Source organism: Lathyrus oleraceus, chromosome 3 (genome assembly GCF_024323335.1).
Source record: "Lathyrus oleraceus cultivar Zhongwan6 chromosome 3, CAAS_Psat_ZW6_1.0, whole genome shotgun sequence".
NCBI classification, from domain to species: domain Eukaryota; kingdom Viridiplantae; phylum Streptophyta; class Magnoliopsida; order Fabales; family Fabaceae; genus Lathyrus; species Lathyrus oleraceus.
In genome coordinates, this window is record NC_066581.1 from 531,494,842 (window position 1) to 531,517,222 (window position 22,381).

General features: G+C 35.0%; 1 protein-coding gene across 1 annotated transcript; it reads right to left on the reverse strand.

Annotated features, from left to right (window-relative positions):
* Positions 1-9,340: 9,340 nt before the first annotated feature.
* On the reverse strand, positions 9,341-10,064 carry LOC127128713 (uncharacterized). The gene is made up of 2 exons (XM_051058090.1): positions 9,902-10,064; positions 9,341-9,752 (listed from the first exon to the last, which is right to left on the reverse strand). Exons 1-2 carry the CDS (start codon positions 9,957-9,959, stop codon positions 9,463-9,465), a joined length of 348 nt encoding a protein of 115 aa, XP_050914047.1. The 5' UTR covers positions 9,960-10,064; the 3' UTR covers positions 9,341-9,462.
* Between the last annotated feature and the right edge of the window lie 12,317 nt (positions 10,065-22,381).

Genomic DNA, 22,381 nt, shown 5'->3' on the forward strand with positions numbered 1-22,381 from the left:
TTTTCAAAAATCATGAAATTTTATGTCTAAGGTCCTTTGACCTTGTTTGACCTAGGATACATCTCTTGGCCATTTATTTGGTGTTTTGAAGAGGTTTTAGGTTTTGACCAAACTAAGTTTAATTTAAATGCATTTTTTATTTTATTTTTAATTGATTAATTGTATAGAAATTATGTTGAGCCAATTTTATTGACTTGTGATATTTGACTATGTGTTTGGGCCTTGGCCAAGGTTGATTTGAGTTTTGTTAAGTTAAAATCGTTGGATTTAGGGGATTGATGAAATGTACATTTCATCTCTCAAAATGAATGAATGATTTTAATTTGATAAAATTTCTCCCATGACCAATTTGTGTTTCTCTCATCTCCCCTCTCTCTTGATATTCAATCCCATGCTTTCCCATCCCTTTCATTGACCAATGAAATCTCAATATCCTAAGGCTAATTGGTTCATCAATGACCTTGTATTAGATGAACCAATACAAGTATGGATGAGATAGGTCCATCATTTTGATCTTTTCTTTTAGTGTGTGGTATGTTTTAGGAGTTTGGTCCATTATACCAAATCTTTAACATGCATTAGCACCCTACATTTTTATGGCCCGGCCTCAGATAGTTGTGACTTCTACATAAGTCCAATTATGATTGCTTAACATAGAGCTAAATTTGACCCTAAAAACATAGCATTCTAGTAAGTGAGATTGTAAGTCTCCCATCTTTCATGGTATTGTGTGGAAACTTGGCCTTTTTCCCTTCCTTTGGAAGGTGTCTGGGTTCAAGGATCCATGCTTGTGAATAGATGGTTGAGTGTTCTCCAAAGAATGACTTAATCAATTGAAAAGCAAAACATCACTAACATCTAATCAACTAACATTTGACTAACTTGTATTAATATTGATCTTAAATTCAAGTCATTTACTTTATGCAATTCAAAATTCAAGTCATTTACCATTCATTTGTCATTTACATAACATTTTAATTTGTTTATGTTTATGTCATTTTTCACTTTGCTCATTTGAGCCATATATTGTGATTGTATATATTTGTTTGTGTATTTTGTTTGTGTTTGTGGTCTTAGGACCTTAAAATACTTAATAAACAACAAAAACCCTAAAAAATGTTTGTGTGGACTATTGGGTTTGATCTGAGCTTTGGACTTAGAATTAGGCAACATTCCATGAGCAAAAGGACTTGGCCAATGCCAACATTTCTGAGACCCAGTTATTGTGATTTGAGCTTTCATCTAATGCAAGTATTGGGATCCACTTGAATTCATCTGCTACATGACCTTGATGCAACTGTTATTTTGATCTTGTGTCTGATGCATTATTCTGAGTTAATCAAGGAATATTTCATCTAGTACATGAAAAGACAAAGAAGGCTACTAGCTATGGGATTTTCTTGCTTGGATGTGGCTTTCTTTATTTGATGCCTTGATCTTCATGATGTCTTATATTGCTAATTTCTTACTGATTAGCTTGATTCAAAGTCCAAAGGGAGAGTGGATTTTCTATATGACATTCTTGTATGTTGGATTGCATCCCATTGGTCAGATCTTTTCAACTTTTAACTTTTAATTTTATGTTTAGGATTAGTCTCTTCATCTCCTCCCATTTTCTTAAATTTCAAAATCTCTCCCTCTTTTCAAAAACTTTCTTTGTTTGTGATTTCAAAACTTAGACCTTATTTCAAATTAGAAACTTTGACCTTATGCCGTTGCATTTTTAAAAATCTTTTCTTAAATCAAACTTTAAATGAATCTAATCATATTGACTTAAAATTTCAAAATACAAAAATAACTAACACTCATTCAAAGTTTTGGGCCCTTTATGCCTCTTTTAAATTTAAACTTTTGTTAAAAACAATCCACTCATTTTGAAATTGATGCCATGAACTACGAGGTTTTAATCCCTCATTTTTATGTTGGTACGGAGGCACAAGTCCGAAGGTCTTGTCAAACACAAAAATATAATTAATGAATTCTTTTCTCATCCCCACACTCTATTTGTTTCAAACATATTTATACCAAAACACATACACACATAAAAAAAGGGCTCCCAATGAGTACCTAGGACACTTTGGGTGCTAACACCTTCCCTCTATTTAACCAACCCCCTTACCTATAATCTCTGGCATTTTATTAGTTTTAATTTAAAAACTTCTTATCTTTGGGTTTTGTTCGTACTTTTCCCGTTTCCTTTGGAAACAATAAAAGCGCGGTGGCGACTATGGTTTTATTGACGTTAAGTTTATCCATAGCTTAATGGTCATGAATTCGCCGCTACAATTACCAACTACCAGCCAAGTGGTAACTTAAAATAGGTAACCAATCAGAGGTAAAAGGAACTATTACATACTACCATCCGAGTGATAACTTAACAAAGGTAATAAGCTCAAACAGAATGATTATCAACTACCATCCAAGTGGTAACTTAACAAAGGCAACCAATCAGAGGTAAGAGGAATTAGTATCTACTATCAGCCGAGTGATAACTTAACAAAGGTAATAAGCTCAAACAGAATGATTACCAACTACCATTCATGTGGTAACTTAACAAAGGTAAACAATTAAAGGTAAAAGGAACTATTACTTACTATCAGCCGAGTGATAGCTTAACAAAGGTAATAAGCTCAAATAGAATGATTACCAACTACCAGCCAAGTAGTAAATTAACAAAGGAAACCAATCAGAGGTAAAAGGAACTATTACCTACTATCAATCGAGTGATAGCTTAACAAAGGTAATAAGCTCAAATAGAATGATTACCAACTACTATCCAGGTGGTAACTAAACAAAGGAAACCAATCTGGGGGGACCAAAGTTCAACCCAGAAATGAACTAGAGAGAAGCGGTCAAAGAGGACTTCACCCAATGAGGAAATAAACTCAATTGGGGATTAATTCCATATAAATAATGAATTGGAAAGGAAAACTGAAGCAAAATCTTCCACGAGGATCATACTCAATGGGGAATTAGAAAGGATAAACTATTTCTGCTTAAGGTTGACACTCTATTGGAGAGAGGACGCACACACTCTGTGGGGAAAAAAGTTCAAGAGAGCGGGGGGAAGCATTGAGAAATGCAAAATACGCAAATAAACAGCATGATGTTATGCACATGTGTATGATTATGCTGACAAAACAAGTACAAAGGGTGTGAGACTGATAACAGAGTACAACTAGATACTCGGCGAATGTCAACAAGGTGGAGATGCTGGCAAAGATTTGTTAGGGATTCTAGTATTCTTGCAATCTGATGCTGGGGAGACTGTTATATATGTAACAAAAGAAAATTCATCCTGGGGAGGTCACTGAATTCCATTCTTCAGGATCTTACCATCCTTCAGATTGCTATTAACATTCTTTTCTATTCACAAGTCGAGGAAAATACATATTTGTGAATTTTAAAAAATATGATTGTTTATATATATATATATATATATATATATATATATATATATATATATATATATATATATATATATATATATATATATATATATATATATATATATATATATATATATATATATATATATATATATATATATATATATATATATATATATTGTTTTAAAAATTATCATCAAAAAATTAATGAAATTTCGTAAACTGAAACAAAATAAGAATAGCAAACAAATGGGCAAAAGGCTCAAATTTTATTGATATAATGGTAGGCTGCAATGGGCATGACTCCATGGATCATTACAAAGTTGAAAAATGGTAAGTACATGGAAAGGGCTACATTGAAATAAAATGAACATTATTCTCCCTAATAACTCAGAATTCGATATGTTCTAAACTTCGGCCGAGAATGATTGAATAGGAACCTGTGATAGGCATTGTTGCCTCAAACATTCAAGTCTAGCCTGATGCAGTTACTTTCCATGATCCCTAAATTTGGCCTAGATTTCCCTTTTGGGTCAATCTACCGGGATGGTTACTTTTTATTTGTGTCTCTAACTTTTGTCTGGACCATCCTTTCGGGTTTTCAATCCACCGAGACTCTCATTTTTTCCTAATTCTCCCTTTCGAGTTTTCAACTTAACAAGTTGTTCTTTTATTTTTTCTAGGTGAAGTATTTCTTGACTGCATTGGCATTCATAGTACGAGGGAGCTCCTCACCATCCATTTTTGTAAGAATCAATACACCACCAGAGAAAGCTCTCTTAACAACATATGGGCTTTCATAGTTAGGAGTCCACTTTCCCATAGAATTAGTGTTGAAAGACAAGATCTTCTTGAGCACAAGGTCACCTTCTCTAAATACATGAGGTCGAACCTTCTTGTCAAATGCTTTCTTCATTCTCTTTTGGTATAACTGGCCATGACACAAAGTCTTCATTCTCTTATCTTCAACTAAATTCAACTGATCATATCTGTTATGACACCATTCAGCCTCATACAAATTTGCACAGTCAAAGAATTTAATTGATCAAAGCGAACTTTGAAAAATTGAATCAATCAGGGGGAAATCGATTAAAAATTCATGCACAAAGAAATAAAGACTAGCAAACCATAAGGATTAATCATTTGAAATAAATTCTAAACACCTAAGTCTAAGGGAACATGCCATGGCTAAGGTGCAATTAATCAGAGAATCAGATCAAAGTTCTAACAAGAAACAATTGATTAAGAGATCAATTAAACCTAAAAGGTTATGAACAAGATTAATTCCACTAATTAAAATCCTAATCAATTAGAATTCTAAACATGAATTAAAATAAAAAACATGAAGGTATTAAGATCAAATCACATCATGTAATTAACAAGTATCATATGCAATTAACAATCTAACATAAATCAAGAAATAAGATAATATCATTTTTTTCTACTCATTTTTCAATAAGTAATCAAGAATTAAACCATCCAACTAATTCTAATTAACACTAATCATGTTAAAAAATCTAATTAACTAACAATTTCAATTCCATATCATGAACAATTATTAAAAAAGGAGTTTTAAAATTTAAAAGAAACAAATATTAAAATAAAATGCAAAAAGAAAGCACAAACAACGGGGGTACAAATCAATTCTAAGGTGTAAACAACATAGGCCAAAGTCAAAAGCCCAAAACTAAATCAGGCAAAGAAACAAGGGTGCAGAGCTGTGGGGGAGGTGCAGATAGCATATTTTGGGCCCAAAAGCCCAATGCAATGCAATGCTGAAGGCTGGAGGGTGAGATTAGTGACTCAAGAAAGGAGTCTATGTGCACAGGAATAAACATGTTGAACAAGTTTTCCACGTGTTATCACTTAGAGTTAAACGATTCATAGAGTTAAATTCTTAGTTAGGTTCAGTTAGATTCAGTTAGAGTGGATTAGGTTAGTTATTGTTAGGGTGAATCAATTAGTTAAAGTGAAAAATGAGAAACGAATCTGGAAATTCGAGTGGACGTGTTAATTGCTTTGTAACAGATATTTGAATTACTTAATTCAAGTTAGTTAATGAGGTTGGTGTTAAACTGGGTTTTAATTTTCTGTTAAAGCTGATGTTAATTGTTGTTGTTGAGTAAATTTCCTGCTCGATGTTTAGTTAAATGGTTGTTATTAGTTTGCTCGAGCTCAAATGCCTGCTATTGATGTAAATTATTGTGCTCTGTTTTGGATGATGTTAGTTGGCCTGCTTGATTTTATTTGACATGCCTTATTGATTGTTGAATCGTTTACTTAAGTGTTTGTTGCATTCTTTGCCCTTCAGGATGGTATTATTGATGTGCTACTGATGTTGTTCATGTGTTGTTGCATGATTTCTGTTGGTTGGATTGAACTTCCATGGGGTGTTAACATACCATGTCTGTTGGATGGAAATTAATTGTGTTGGCTGAAGACTATTAAGTTGGATAGTAGACTGCGTGATTGTTAGGTTAGGGTTAGCAGGATTTTGTGCAATGTCATGTTAGGTCTGTTTGCATTTGCTTTGGTTATGCATTGTTTTATAATACATTGGCAATGCATGTGGTGATGGTGAATGGTATGGGTTGTATGGACACACCTTGTTGTTTAGGTTGTAAATGTGGTCATGAAAGTGTATATGTAATGCTCATGCCTAGGTCATTTGGTTTGGTGTAGGTTATGGTATAATTGTTTGACATGTTTGGCTTAGAAATGAACACGTGTTTGGTTTTGTGTTGCATTGGTTTTAAAATGTTTGAAAATAAACATGATTTGAATGCCTTTGTTTTTGTAGGTGATGGATAATGCAAAAATGATCTTAACTTAAAGACCAAGGAAATTTAGGGTTTAGGGATGGTAGAAATGATGAGTTGACTTTGGTCAACTAGTCGACCAAAAAGTCAACAGTTGATCAAAAGAACTTATGCAAAAATGCATTTTTTTGTAATTTTTTCAATGCAATGTATATGAACAATGTAACCAATGAATGTAATGTATTTTATTTAATTAAGAATGTTCTAATGATGCAATGAAACAATTGGATTCAACTAACCATTTTCTTTCAATGAAACCAATTGAAAACAAGTGATTTGAATGAATGAATGAAATTGAAATCCAATCACCATGAAATGATTGGACCAAATAGACAATGAACCTTGAATCAATTGAATTTAAATTGAACCTTGACACACCATGGAAACAATGAATGAGAATGGAATGAAACTTTGGATCAGATGATGACCATGAAAAACAATGAATGAAGTGTGACTTTAGATTAAATGAGACCAATAAAAAAATGCAATCAAAAAGTGGAATATGAATAAATGCAAGCACATCTTAGACCAATCATATGGCACCATCAACTAGGGTTTAGCTAGGTCAAAGTTCAAAGTGCCAAGTAATAACCAAGAATCTCAAACCAAATGAGTAATCAATACAAGTAATCTATCAATGTCATGAACCAAACTAGGGTTTCCACCCATTCAAAGCAAACCACAAGGTTTACCAACTCCAAGATCAAGGATTAGGGTTTGGTATGGAATGAACACCAATACGCAACCTCAAGCACCTAGCAACTAGGGTTTTACACCCTGATCACCATGATGGGCTCTTCTCAATGATTGTAGCATCACAACCCCTAGGGCTTGATCCTCAAGTAAACCTAGCTCCTTGTTAAGTATAACCAACCTTAAACCTTTGAATCTATGATGAGATTAGTACACTAGATGATATGGATGTTCATGAATGCAAATGAATCTTAAACTAAAAGGTTAGATGAATATGAAAAGAGGAGGGAAAATTTTGGGGTATGACAATGCGGAAGGAGTAAGGGATAATTGTGTTTGTAGGTGGTCTCCACGGAGGATGAAGGAGGTGAGAATAAAGAGGATGAGATGCGGTTTGAAAATGGAGGTCGAAGGCTTATGTTGGTGGTGGTTGGCGAAGACACCGTGGTGGTTTTGGTGTTCAAAGGATGTTATTGAAGTTTAAATATGGTGGAAGAGTGTGTGAATCAGACGAAATATGTTGGTGGTGGTCGGCGATCAGGATGAGGTTGACGTGGTTGATCACTACTAAAAACTTCGCGTTTAGTGACCGAATTAGATACTGAAAAAGCTTAAAAATCGGTCACTATAATATTTAGTAACCTATAAAGCGACTACTAATTTTCGTTTGGAAAAGTGTTAGCGACGTATTTAGTGACCAAAATTCAGTTAATTAAAGAACTCATACTAAAATCAAAAGATTTGCCACATTCAAGAATTGAACCAACACCCTTACCTTTCAAAAGTTCAATTGTGACCACTAAACTACTTAATTTTAATAATTATATTTTCTTTCAAAATTGTATATATTATAAACGAAATTAAATTTTTAAATATTATTTACAAATTTAATTAAACTAATTATACTTAAAATTACATTTTTTTAATTAATAAATTTGTATGGACGAATTCTTTATATAAATATATATTTTATTTGTTAAAAAAATAAAAATGTGATACTTTCACTAAAAAATAGAAAATGAAAAGAAATTAAAATCTTAAAAAAAAGAAAAAGAATGGGAGATGTAAGTTAATAAAGAAAAAAATTATTAGTGATCGGAGCTAATATTATTTAGTGACCGATCTAGTAACCTTTAAAATTTTATTAACATATGTCTAATTTCGGTGACTATAATGACAAAACAATTCGGTCACTAATTCGATCACTAAAAGCGAATTTTTGTAGTGGATGGTTTAGTGAAAAAAATATAGACGGAGGTATGGTGGTGGCGGTTATTACATGGATATTTTGTGGGTTATGGTTTGAAGAAGAAAAGTTGACTCAATTTCTTTTTAGAAGGAGAGAGTTCTGGGTAAAGTTCCAATAATGTGAGGGAGGGTTGCTTCTAAGGCCACGTTTGGATTACTTTCCTCAGCAAAACTAATTTTTCCTTCTTATCTTCCCTTCTCCAATGACACACTGTCGCTTATCACGCTAGAGTGGAGATAGGAAATCTCCTCAATTGCAAACTGTCAAAACGTGTATATCTCCCCTAATTTTAATTTTTCTTTTTTTTATTCTCTTAATTTGTGATTGGTTGAAAAGGAAAGTTGTGAATAGCCGGTATGGATCATTGATCAATTAGAATCGACGATCAGGATAAAAATGACAAAGTTGTTCCTTCAAGATATTTTAAAAGATCTAAATTAAATTAAATCAATTAAAATAAATAAAGTTCCTACCTTTTAAAATAACCACAATAAAATAAAAATAAAAATATGATTATTCCTATTTAATTTTTCCCGAATCTTTTGATAAAAAGATAAAAATAAAAGGGATTAAAATTAATAAAAATCGAGTGCAAAAGTATTCGAAAAAATAAAATGAATGCGCTATAATGATTAACGCAAAATAAAGTTTTAGAAAATAAATAGGTTTTGATCAAATTTTAAGGTAAAAAACGCCCGGTTAAAAAGGTTCGGACGGATCAAAATACGATAAAAAAAGTAGTCTAGAAAATAAAACAAGCACGCCAATTTAAATTATACGAACCGTAGATCAATAATATTGATGTCTGCAAGTTCGATTTCGAATTTTTTTACCTATTAATTTTATGTACAATTGTCAATCGATTCATTCAATGTGTCTATTAATATATTTCGTTGATGTTTTTTTTCATCTAGCTTGTGGCTTTTCTTCCATTTTTAGTGTTCTCTTATGGCATATCTTATACTATTTGATTACATTCCTTTGTTCTATGTAAGACTTTTACCTTAACTTATTTTAATATTTATTTTGTCTTTCAAGAATATAAATTAATTTTTTTTTTATCAAATTTCACAATTTTTTCTATGATAGATGATTAAAAGCAGTAAAATATAATTGGGAACAATAACAAAGAGTACCAAAAAAAAAAAACAGCAACAATAACAAAGAGTACAAAAAAAAAACAGCAACAATAACAGATACTATGAGTCGATATATTTAATATTATAGGTATAATATAATTGTCACATCGGGTTTAAAACTATATATCTGTAAATACTTTATTTTTGTTTACCTTAAGACATAATTCAAATGCCTAAGAACATGCAACTTGGGAAGAAATTGGTGTAAATTTAAACTCAGAAGCAGAAGTATAGGTGAAGGTAACAGATTTAAATCCATAAAGTGGTGCTCCTTGGATGAGAAGACCATCTTGGCTAAAGATTACTGGATCAACAGGTGTGCTTGACTTAAACCCTTTGGTATTGAACTTCACTTCTGTTTGAGTGCAAATACAGTTGTTGGTCACAGTAACATTCCACACTAATCCTGATGTTTTGGTTTGTGTAACCTCAATGTTACTCAAATTACAACGTTCTCCATAAGCTGCAATATCAACCATAGATTAAAAGTTATAATAATAACCATACAGAAAACCATAAACTTTAATATAAGGTGGTTTATAAAAAAAAGTAATATATGTGTGTAGAGAGGGCTTGTGAGATTACTACTACTAATATTTATGCATGATATACCTTGCAAAACTAGGGCAAGGAAGAGAGTGATGGAAAGAACGTTGAAAATTGAAGCCATTTGAAATTTGAGAGTTTAAATGTGTAAACTAGTGATTTTGTAAGAGGAGGGTGATGATTGTCACTCTATTTATAGATCAAATTAATGACATTGAAGGAATCTCTATTTGATACAACACAATATTGCATTTAACAAAAGCATATTCCTTTGGTAAAAAATATTTGTAGTATTTGGCTATATTATATAAATTAGTGAAAAATAATATATAGGTGATAATTATTTTTTAATTAAAGGTAAAAATGAAAGTGCTAGTCAAAATTATTGTCCTTTTTGTGATATTACTTTTTATGATTTTTTTGAATGACAAATAAATTTTTAAATTTTTTTCAAATAAATTAAATTCTATATTATAAAGGGTAAAAAAGGAATATACATAAAGTAGGTGGTTAGGCCTGGCCCGTGAAAAGAAAAGAAACACAAAAGAGAAAAACGAAAAAAAATAAAAAGTTAAAAATCTAAAAATTAAAACTTTTGTCTAGAAAGTGTTGATTGCTCCATTTCTTGATGAAGAATTCAATGTAGAAAAGTAACTCAGATGTTGTTCAGTGCTCAAATCCATTCTCATGTTGAACGAATGCTCTCTTGAATCTCATCGGGGAGGATGATCCATGATACCCTTAGATATAACGTTATATAACTAACCAACGTTTTTAGCATAAATATTAAATATATATGTGTCACACCCTAATTTTGATCCTAAATCGTTGATTCAATACATTCATCATAGATATTGCATCTCTACATAACATACCATGCATTCCATACCGCATATTGTCTAGAATATCAGTTGAAATAATTTTTTCGGATCTACAGGCAAATCGGTTGAATTAATCGACGGATGTGCGTCAAATCAGTGGACGAATTTTTTTAAAAATCAAGCTTCCAGACATCAGCTTTATTAATCTACGTTTCGCGTAGTTTAATCTGATATGCTCGATTTATTTTTCAGCTAATTTTTTGGCCACTTTTTGATCAACTCGAGCCTGTTTAACCGGTCAAAATTTATTTCAAAATTAAAAGAAACGCTGTATTTTTTCAATAAGTTTATTTCACACTGATCATTTTGGTGCATTCATTTTAATTTTTCGAGCACTTTTGCGTCCGATTTTTATTCATTTTGAGTCTTTTTTTAATCTTTTTATCAACATATTTATAAAAAAATAAATAGAATTGTCTATTCTTTTTTGACTTAATTTTAATTATTTAGATTAATTTATTTTATTTGATTTATTTTTTTAAAACTCATTTTTTTCACTATTTTTATTCATTGAGGGCAATATTGGAATTTTATTAAAATAAGTAAACCCTATTTTCATTTGTATATATAAGATGTTACTGAAAGAAAGGGGGAGAAAAAACCAACCACACACCAACCAATAAGCACCGCCCCGCCCCATTTCAACTGCCGAATCCCTCTCTCAGCTTTTGGAAGCAAATTTTTTTCTTCATGTAACACACACTCACATGGCATAACCTCTACTCCACCTTTAAAATCCAATTTCATTTTTCTATAAACAATATTCATCTTCACTACAAATCATACACACTACTTTTCCTTCTACAAATCATACACACTACTCTTCCTTCCACTCTTTACACACATCCTGCTACCACATATTTCTCTTATTCCACTTCACAAAAATAATACTTCCTCTTCACATTCACCTACTTCATATCTCCCTCAATTATCTTTTTAACTCAATAAAAATACCTCATCATTCATATCTATATATACCACATTTTAAAAAAAATTGTGTTGAGCTTCATATATATATATATATATATATATATATATATATATATATATATATATATATATATATATATATATATATATATATATATATATATATATATATATATATATATATATATATATATATACTATTTTGGGATTTTATTTATGCATCTTATACTTACTATCTTTTTTTTTTTAATATATAAATATTTTGTTTAAGTTATGTATATATACTGCCTTTTACATATGGATATTGATTTTGTAACTTTATATTTGATTTTTTTAAACACTGTTTGTGTTAAGAAACATATACATTACTTGTTTTGATTTATATATATATATATATATATATATATATATATATATATATATATATATATATATATATATATATATATATATATATATATATATATATATATATATATTTCCATTGTTATATATAGAATTTTGTTCTTTTTTTGTTTTATATATAATATATACCCTTTTTAATTATATATTTTTCGATTTGAGTATATAAACATAAAGAATTTTTTTGTTTTTTTTTTGTTTTTATATGATTTTGTTTTTTATGAGTTTTATTCAATGTATAATGTTACGTTTTATATTATACATACTCATGATGCTAAGAATTTGAATGTAGCAGTGGGTGATGTCCCCTTATGTCATACTGTTTCTTCACTTAATTTTTTTTCTTTGTTTCATTTTTGTTTATTAATGTTTTTATTTTATAATATTAGAGTTTATTTATTTTGGGGCTCGGGCCCAAACTGCTTCGGATTATTTGCACCCCTCTTTCTTATTAACTATGTTAATTATTGTTCTATTTTATTTTTTCATTCATTTAGTTGATTGATTATTTATTTGATTGGCTAATTGGAGATTAAATAATTATTTGTTTTTTTTGTTGCTAAATTGATTGTTTAATTACTTGTTGCATTGATTTTAATGCGTTACGATTTCGGAGCTTAAAATTCAATTTAGCTTTTGAGAATCGTTTGGACGCATAGATTTATGCCCGACTTATCATAGAGTGATTCGTACATGAATCCACTTTAAGTTAGCTTACAGCTAAATTAAGTTGCTTTGGATTTCGGTTGGATTTCGATCCCGTGGCTTACTTTTTGGCCTTCTTACAATGAGCTTTTAAGCAATACCAACATAATTTTCAATAAATTCAAATCTTTGTACATTAATCATTAATAACTCCAAACTATTTTCATAAGTAAAATTTGAAGAAAAAGATTATCCTGGATGGAATATCCAGTTATAATCCCGAATATTAGGCTTAAGCTGTAAGAGCTTGCAAGCCATAAATATTCGTCTTCCCTTCCACACTCTAATATTCAAATCGTTTTCTAAATAAAGCGTGAAGAAAAAGATTATCCTGGAGGGAATATCCAGTTATAATCCCGAATATTAGGCTCAAGCTGTAAGAGCTTGCAAGCCATAAATATTCGTCTTCCCTTCCACACTCTAATATTCAAATCATTTTCTAAATAAAGCGTGAAGAAAAAGATTATCCTGGAGGGAATATCCAGTTATAATCCCGAATATTAGGCTCAAGCTGTAAGAGCTTGCAAGCCATAAATATTCGTCTTCCTTCCAAAACATTCGTAAATATTCGAATCATTTTCTTAGCAATATTGGAAAGAAACAGACTGCCTGGGTGGAATGTCCAGACGTAGTCCCGAGTACTAGACCCAAGCTGTAAGAGCTTGCAAGTCACAAGTATTCGTCTTTCAAACTCCAAAATACTTAATTCCTATCTTAACCTCTTTCAATAAATATGGAAATGGAACATGGTGTATACCGTGCACCCTTGAGGCTAGGATTCGATATGTATATCTCGCTCATCCAAGCTCTCGCCATCACTCAAAATACCTCCAACCAATTAAAATCTTTTTCTCCGTCGTGCGACTAATCAAAGAACCCTTTTCATAAATGAAAGATATATTGTCTTAAGGTGATACAAAATAATGTTTCGGCCACGATTGTTGAGTCGAGATAAGTGACGCTTTTCCGAATGTAGATTTATAAATCCGTTCGATGTGTGGTATGCGTCCACTCCTCATCTATTTTGGGTAAAACAATGTTTTCGTCGATTAATACAGTATAGCTTTCGCTAAAATCGACCAACAGACAAATATTTTTCTACCCAGAACTACGTAAGCCTTGATTTCTCTTTTGAGATACGTAGGAGCAGGGTTTTTAAATCTTGTCAGGCCCACTAATAAAAAACTTAGGTTTAGTCCTTCGTTAAAAAATCCAAAAACATTCTCTTCCTTTCTTTCTTTCCCACCTAATAAATTGAAAAGCCTAATATTTCAACTAACACTAACGCACACAACTGACCTAATGGTTCCTGTCATACGGTGAACTGACTTGGGGTATTTTGCTTTTTATCGCAATGTCGCGGATAGCAAGAGTCGCCACCGACTTTTCTTTTATCCAATAAGGAAAGGTGGAAAAGAACAGGAAAGACCTCAATAGATTTTGGGTTCGGGAGGTACATTATACAAAGGGAAGGTATTAGCACCCTTTGTATCCATGGTTATCCATGGGCTCTTAATTGCTGGATCACTTATATTTTTGTCTGAAAAGTGTTGGTGAATTGTTTAGAAAATGTTTTGAAAAAAAAGAGAATTTAACTTTGTAATGATTCTCGTATGAATGTATACAAAGTGGTTATCTCGTTTAGTTTGGAAAATGATTTAGAAAAATATAACTTGGTAATGATTCTAGTATGAATGTATACCAAGTGGTGATTTTCTAGGATTTGCAAAGTGTGAGGGGTGGAAAATGTTTTAGGTTATGATCCAGTAATTGAGAGTTATACCTTCCTAAGGTCGTTATGGGCATTTCCTATCCTTATGAGGGTAAAACTGTCCTTACTATTGAGAAGTAAGTAGTTTTATCCTTTGGATGTAAAAGGGTCATCGTAGGGTCATCGATAGGTCATTGAAGGCAACAGTTGTAAGGATACCTTAGCATTCGAAGGGACGATCATCATTTAACCGTAGGCTACACCGAAGGGTCATCGAGGGACAAAATCGTATTTTCGAAGGCAACATCTGAGGGACCATGATTTATTTTATGATGATTTAACCGGAGGGTCTTTGCTAAGTGTATCCCTACATTCGCGGGACATGACCGTAATACCGTAATATCATAAGGCAAAAGAGAGGTCCAAGATCACATATTTAAAGGCCACATTTTAAAGTTAATTAGGTGATTATGATGAATCTCCACATTAAAATCAATACATTAAAAATAATACATTAAAATTAATACATTAAAATTAATTATTAAAATTAACACATTAAAATTAATTAAGCAATTTAGGGTGAGCCTCCACAAGGGTATCCCACAAATAAAGTGGAAGACCTAACGGCAATCTTCGGGAATATGTAAACCTTTACACAATTCAACACACGGATTAGAGCATCGAGATAAAATATAATTGAAAGTTACACCATAAAGTAAACACAACAGTCATGAACCCAGGCCAAATGATGCAGAATTATGATAAATTATGCTTAGACCAACATAAAATAGAACAGCAAGGAAATGAAACAGCCACTGCCTCGTTCGCCTCTGCCTCGCCTAGCGAAGGCCTAGCGAACACTCGCTACATGCTCGCTTAGCGATGTGCTAGCGAGCGGTTGCGGGTTTTGAATTTCAGAACAGTATGACTTCAACCTGCGGCATGGCTTATGGCATTCAACACATAATTACATGGTTCAGCCTTCACAATATTCAGGCACACTTAAATTCACATGCAAAACCTCAAATATGTTTATGAATTCAATTATCATATCCCATGCAAGTTAAGGACATAAAGCGGTATCATATGCAAATTAAGAAAATAAAGCGATAAGAGTAATGCAAACCTGTTTGCAATCGAATTGTAACCTTGAGTTGGCCGATCGGATCGAATTGAGCGGAAGTGACCTTGTTGCCGCCGGCTTTTCCTTCAGGGTTTCCTTTAGGGTTTTCCGTCTGTGAGCGCTAGGGTTTGCTTGCTAGGGTTCTCCTTTCCTCCTTTTTTTCGTTCTCTTTTCATCACTGAAGTGCTGGTATTTATAATGCTCTTTTTCATGACCTAATGGGCTCAGAATGAAGCCCGAAATTTTTTTGTTGTCTGTCAGCTTCGCTAGGCGAGCTGGTAGCGAACGTGTAGCGAACGTTCGCTAGGCGAGCGTGTAGCGAACAGGCCAGTTTGGGCCATTTTCTAGATTGGGCCATTCGTGAGCTGGGCCTTCGTTCCTTTGAGATCAGTGTCATAAAAATGATTCGGAATGCCTTGAAAAATGTCTTGAAATATTAATGGGAAAATTTTGGGGTATGACAGCTGCCCCTGTTCAATATTCTTGAACCGAGAGAGTAGAATGGTATGTGCCGTTCGTGGTCTGGAGGTGAAAGATTATTGAACACTAGAATGCTCCAAAAATTTGCGCCTGTCCATTAGTCTTGATGGGGATGGGCTTAGAGATGCCATCCAGGAAGTTTGATGACGAGCTTCCGATGGTGTCGTACATTAGACGATGTCTGAAGACATGGATGTCATACCGGGTCATACGCTAGACCGTATAATGAATCATCCATCCTGCTGTTGCCTTCGCTGGGGAGTCAGCGTGTGCTATATACTGCTGGGGATGAGGGATCAGAAATGTACCTGTCCGAAGGTAGCATCTGAAGAGATGAAAGTTTAACTTGGTCGTACATTAAACCATATCTGAGCAGAATGAGCCGTCCGTTAGGCTGAATCTGCTGAAAAGGGAGTAGTCGTATACTACACTACCATTCAGAAATGTACCTGTCCGAAGGTAGCATCTGAGTAAGGGAGTAGCCGTATACTAGACCACCATTCAGAAATGTACCTGTCCGAAGGTAGCATCTGAGTAAGGGAGTAGCCGTATACTAGGCCACCATTCAGAAATGTACCTGTCCGAAGGTAGCATCTGAGTAAGGGAGTAGCCGTATACTAGACCACCATTCAGAAATGTACCTGTCCGAAGGTAGCATCTGAGTAAGGGAGTAGTCGTATACTAGACCACCATTCAGAAATGTACCTGTCCGAAGGTAGCACCTGAGCAAGGGAGTAGCCGTATACCAGACTACCATTCAGGAATGTACCTGTCCGAAGGTAGCACCTGAGCAAGGGAGTAGCCGTATACCAGACTACCATTCAGGAATGTACCTGTCCGAAGGTAGCACCTGAGCAAGGGAGTAGCCATATACCAGACTACCATTCAGGAATGTACCTGTCCGAAGGTAGCACCTGAGCAAGGGAGTAGCCGTATACCAGACTACTATTCAGGAATGTACCTGTCCGAAGGTAGCACCTGAGTAAGGGAGTAGCCGTATACTAGACTACCATTCAGAAATGTACCTGTCCGAAGGTAGCATCTGAGTAAGGGAGTAGCCGTATACTAGACTACCATTCAGAAATGTACCTGTCCGAAGGTAGCATCTGATTAAGGGAGTAGCCGTATACTAGACTACCATTCAGAAATGTACCTGTCCGAAGGTAGCATCTGAGTAAGGGAGTAGCCGTATACTAGACTACCATTCAGAAATGTACCTGTCCGAAGGTAGCATCTGAGTACTTGACGGTCTAACTTGGTCGTACATTAGACTGTCACTGAGCAGAATCTGGTCTAACTTGATCGTACATTAGACTGTATCTGGGCAGAATCCGAGGACTTGACGGTCTAACTTGGTCGTACATTAGACGGTCACTGAGCAGAATCTGGTCTAACTTGGTCGTACATTAGACTGTATCTGCAGAATCTGACTTGAAGGTCTAACTTGGTCGTACATTAGACTGTATTTGAGTGGCCTCTGAGGACTTGAAGGTCTAACTTGGTCGTACATTAGACTGTATCTGCAGAATCTGACTTGAAGGTCTAACTTGGTCGTACATTAGACTGTATTTGCAGAATCTGACTTGAAGGTCTAACTTGGTCGTACATTAGACTGCATTCGATGACTGGAAGGTCTAACTTGGTCGTACATTAGACTGTATTTGATGACTGGAAGGTCTAACTTGGTCGTACATTAGACTATATTTGAGTTGAAGAAGGTCAGAATGGATCGTACGCTAGATCGTATCTGGGTTGTTGAAGGTCAGAATGGATCGTACGCTAGATCGTATCTGAGTTGTTGAAGGTCAGAATGGATCGTACGCTAGATCGTATCTGAGTTGTTGAAGGTCAGAATGGATCGTATGCTAGATCGTATCTGAGCGATATAGTTGAATCCTGAATGTAATTGATAAGGATGTCCGTCTGAATGGACCTTTGTTTTGACTGTATCAGGAAGATAATTAACCTGAAAAATAAAGTTAGCTTCATGCCATGTCATGATGCATGAGATGCAAATGTTGTATGCATGCGTATGCTGGGAAATGATGTAATGAGTGAATTATGCGTCTGGAATGAATGAGGGCATTGTATACATGTATATGTTATGAAATGATGTAATGTATATGATGCGGAACGAAAATTGTATGTAGGTATGTGATGTGAAATGATGTAATGAATGCACGATGTGTCTGAAATATTCTTCCAGGGGGCTCTACTGGGGAAATAGATCTCAGTCTTCTGGTCGGAGATATCTGTATTGATGACCCTTCCTTAGCTAGGGGTATTTGACCTTTATCTGATGGCAGAGATATTCAACAGAGCCTGGCTGGGGGTAGAAGAGATGACCAGTCTAGTGATGCCCATTTCTTCTGGGGAATAACTGGCTTAGCCGGGGAATAGAATTGGAAACAGATTCATTGGAAAGCATGGTTAGACCTTCTCCTCGATCCTGAAGTCCTTTAGTAACTGCCATTGCTATTTTATGCATGTATTTTGATAAACATCTATCATATTCACATGCACATATCAATTCAAATTAAATCAATGGACGTTTATGCAAGCAAAACAGAGAAAGTAAAACAAAAGCATCTTTTTGGAAATGAAATTGTATTGATTTTGAAAGAGGGCCTATAAACAGGCAATTCGTGTACAAGGAGACAGAAATCCTAGTAAGAGGAAATTGTCAAGCAAACAAAGAGAAAGCTATGCAGAAAAAGTCCTGTTGATTTTAATTCCACTACTGTCATTATGTCTTCAAGCCTCTCATCCCCTGCTGTCGGATAGAAGTGATTGGCTTGCTCAGTCCTTGGAACTTGGGTGAAGCAGACCGAGAACGGGACATAGTCATACGCTTTAATCCCTAATTTTTGCCTGGACCGCCTTTTCAGGTTTTCAGTCCACCAGGATACCCTTTTTTGCCCAAGCCGCCTTTTCAGGTTTTCGACTTGCCGGGTGTACGTCTTTATATGTTTATCCCTAATTTTTGCCCGAACCCTTTTGGTTCGCCGGGATGCCCTTTCTTTTGCCTAGGTATGTCGATCTAGCGGGTCTTTTTTATGCGTAGTATTTTTTTAACTATGTCAGCTTTCACAGGATGCGGGAACTCTTCGCCATCCATTGTAGCAAGCATCATGGCTCCACCAGAGAATACCTTCTTAACTACAAATGGCCCTTCGTATGTGGGAGTCCATTTGCCCCTGGGATCACCTTGTGGTAGAATGATACGCTTGATAACTAAGTCGCCGATTTGGTACACTCATCTCTTGACCTTTTTGTTGAATGCCTGGGTCATGCGCTTCTGATATATCTGCCCATGACAAACAGCCGCAAGTCTCTTTTCATCAATCAGATTTATCTGATCGAGTCGAGTTTGAATCCATTCATCCTCATCTAAGCCTGCATCTTTCACAATTCTTAGAGAGGGAATCTGAACTTCCACTGGTAAAACGGCTTCCATTCCATAGACTAAAGAGAAAGGGGTTGCCCCTGTCGAAGTGCGGTAACCATGAAGAGCAAAAGGTAACATCTCATGCCAGTCTTTGTATGTTACTGTTATATTCTTGATATTGTTAGCAGCCTTCACGGCGCCGTTCGTCTTTGGTCGGTACGGAGAAGAGTTATGGTGTTTTATTTTGAACTACATGCAGAGTTCAGTTTAATACCATTATCAGTGATAACTCTTTCAGGAGACAGCAGGTTTCTCGAATGTATATTTGATAAGATCCATCTTAGAAATCAATAAAGTGGTATGATTCAACATATACTGTCTTAGTCGGCGAGCAGCCCAAGCCAAAGCGCAGCAAGCTTTCTCGAGCTGTGAGTATCTTGTTTCACAGTCGGTACCTTTTGCTAAGGCAGTGTATGACATGCTCTTTTCGACCAGACTCGTCATGTTGCCCCAACACACCCTATTGAATTTTCTAACACGGTCAAATACATAGTTAGAGGTCTTCCTTCAACTGGTAGTATCAGAATTGGAGGTTCTTGGAGATATTTCCTGATTTTGTTATTCATCATTCCATACCATCTCTTGATTTTTCCTTTTTAGTAATTTGAAGATGGGTTTGCAGGTATCAGTCAAGTGTGGAATGAATCGGGCAATGTAATTCAAGTGCCCCAAGAAACCTCTGACTTCTTTCTTGTCTATTTCAGTACCCAGATTTACCATTTCAATTGATTCCTCATGCGGCTGTATGGTCTTTTCTTCTTGTAGTACCAGTCTGGCAAGTTCTCCAGGGACTTCACAATCTTCCTCACTTCCATCCTCGGCTTGGTAGATCGGATTTTCAAAGTCATAATGAACAGTAGCAGAGTCATTACCAACAGGATCCAGAGTGGATGTGGATCGGCAAATTGTTACGTGAGTGTGTGCAAGAAAACATAGCTTATTTGAAAAATGACAGGAAAGATAAAGAGCGCAATATTTGAATGCAAAAAGTCCATTGATCTATTGAATATGAATATGCTTATGAAAATGACAAACCCTTAAAATTTAGCTATCGTGCCCCGGGTATAGACACAATGCTTTTGAAATACTAAAATAGCAATAACAATTACTCTCGACTAAAGGAAGTCGGGATAGTGTCTTCAGCCTTCCAATTATTGAGTCCGTCACCAATTGTTGGGAAAATCCAGCTATCCAAGTCATAATCGTTATCATCATCTTCTACAGCATTAACAGTCTCGTCATGGTTAGACGGAGGAGCAATGATGACATTAGGAGTCTCCAGAGGATCAGAGGTGGCTGCCTGTATCTTTCCACTTCGAATTCCGCTTTCAACATGTTCACCAGTTAATATAAGTTCAGTGAAACCCGATGAGGAACTTCTCAATAGATGGCTGTAGAATGGGCCGGTCAGTGTGCTCATGAACATGTCCACTAATTCTCGATCAGTCATGGGGGGTTTGACTCTGCCGGCCAAATCTCTCCATTTTTGAGCATATCCTTTGAAGCTTTCTTTAGATCCCATAGTCATATTCTGCAACTGTAGCCGGGTAGGCGCTAATTCAGAGTTATACTGGTAGTGCTTGTAGAAAGCTGTCGCTAAATCAGTCCAGGTGCGGATGTCAGAGCTCTCGAGCTGATAATACCATTCCAACTGTGTGCCAGACAGACTTTCTTGGAAGAAATGGATCCATAGTTTCCTATTGGTGGTATATGGCTGAATCTTTCTCATATAAGCTCTCAGATGCATTTGAGGACAAGATGCCCCATCATACTTGGTGAAAGCGGGGACTTTGAATTTGCGGGGAATAACTACATCAGAGACCAGACCCAAGCTTTCGAAATCCAGACCGGGCGCCTTCTGAGCCTCCATAGCTAGCATACGTTCTTCTAGCAACTTGTACTTGCCATCTCTTGGAGAGTACTGTTCATTCTCATAATCCTCATTGTCGTCCTCAGGGTTGAAGAGATCAACATTCTCATCTTCTGAATCTGTCTCTGTTTCCTCTTCTTGATCCTTTGGAATTCTGATTTTGACTCCCGCAGCCTGTCCTTTAAGCCTTCTTCCCGGGTTAATGTAACTCACAGGTTTCTTGTCTTTCTTCTTCTCGAGCAAGAGAGCCTTCAGTTCCTTCTGCCCCCTGGATAAGTTCAAGATTATCTTCTGGAGTTGAGCATTCTGAGCCTGGAGGTCTTTGACAATTTGTTCGAGGTCCATTTTTCTGTTTGGAGGAAAACCGTGAGAATTCTGATCCCTTTAGAACACCTGTTATGCAATGTTATGCTATGCAATGTATGAAATGTTTTCAAGGACTTTTGGAATTTAACTTTGCATAAACTACCAAAAAGGAAACTCTTTTTTTTTTTTTTTTTTTTTTTTTCGTTTTTTTTTTTTTTTTTTTTTTTTACGAAATAGAGAAAAGTTAAATCCCTAAGTCCTCGAAATGGTTAGTACAATGCCATGATGTTATGATGCTATGTAAATAACAAGCACAAGCAAGTCACACAACAATCATTCCTAGGTTTAAGGCTTGCATGAGTTCCGTAGGTAAGTACCCTCCCCACTGAAGTTTGGTTGGTTCAACCTGTCCTAGGATAGTAACCGGGTTCTAGAAGGATCTCAAATCATCGACCTTTCTTTAAGTCCACTTCAGTGCAACACCAAGTGGTTGACCGAAGCTTCCCTAAAGTCCAATCTCAAAGAGTGTAGTATCGAGTCTCAACCAACCCCAGTCGGAACCGAAGTCAGTTATCTCACTACTTTCTAATGGCTAGGATGAGTCAATTAGGGTTCTAAAAGTCTGGTTAATGCTTTGATGACACCACGCGGAAGCCAAATTTTTCCTCAAGTAACATGAGGAACATCAGG

Excerpts from the sequence above, each read along its gene's own strand:
- LOC127128713 (XM_051058090.1), bottom strand. The coding sequence starts at position 9,959 with ATGGCTTCAATTTTCAACGTTCTTTCCATCACTCTCTTCCTTGCCCTA. Across the intron at positions 9,753-9,901 it reads CCTTGCCCTAGTTTTGCAAG|CTTATGGAGAACGTTGTAAT; the intron begins GTATATCATGCA and ends TTGATATTGCAG.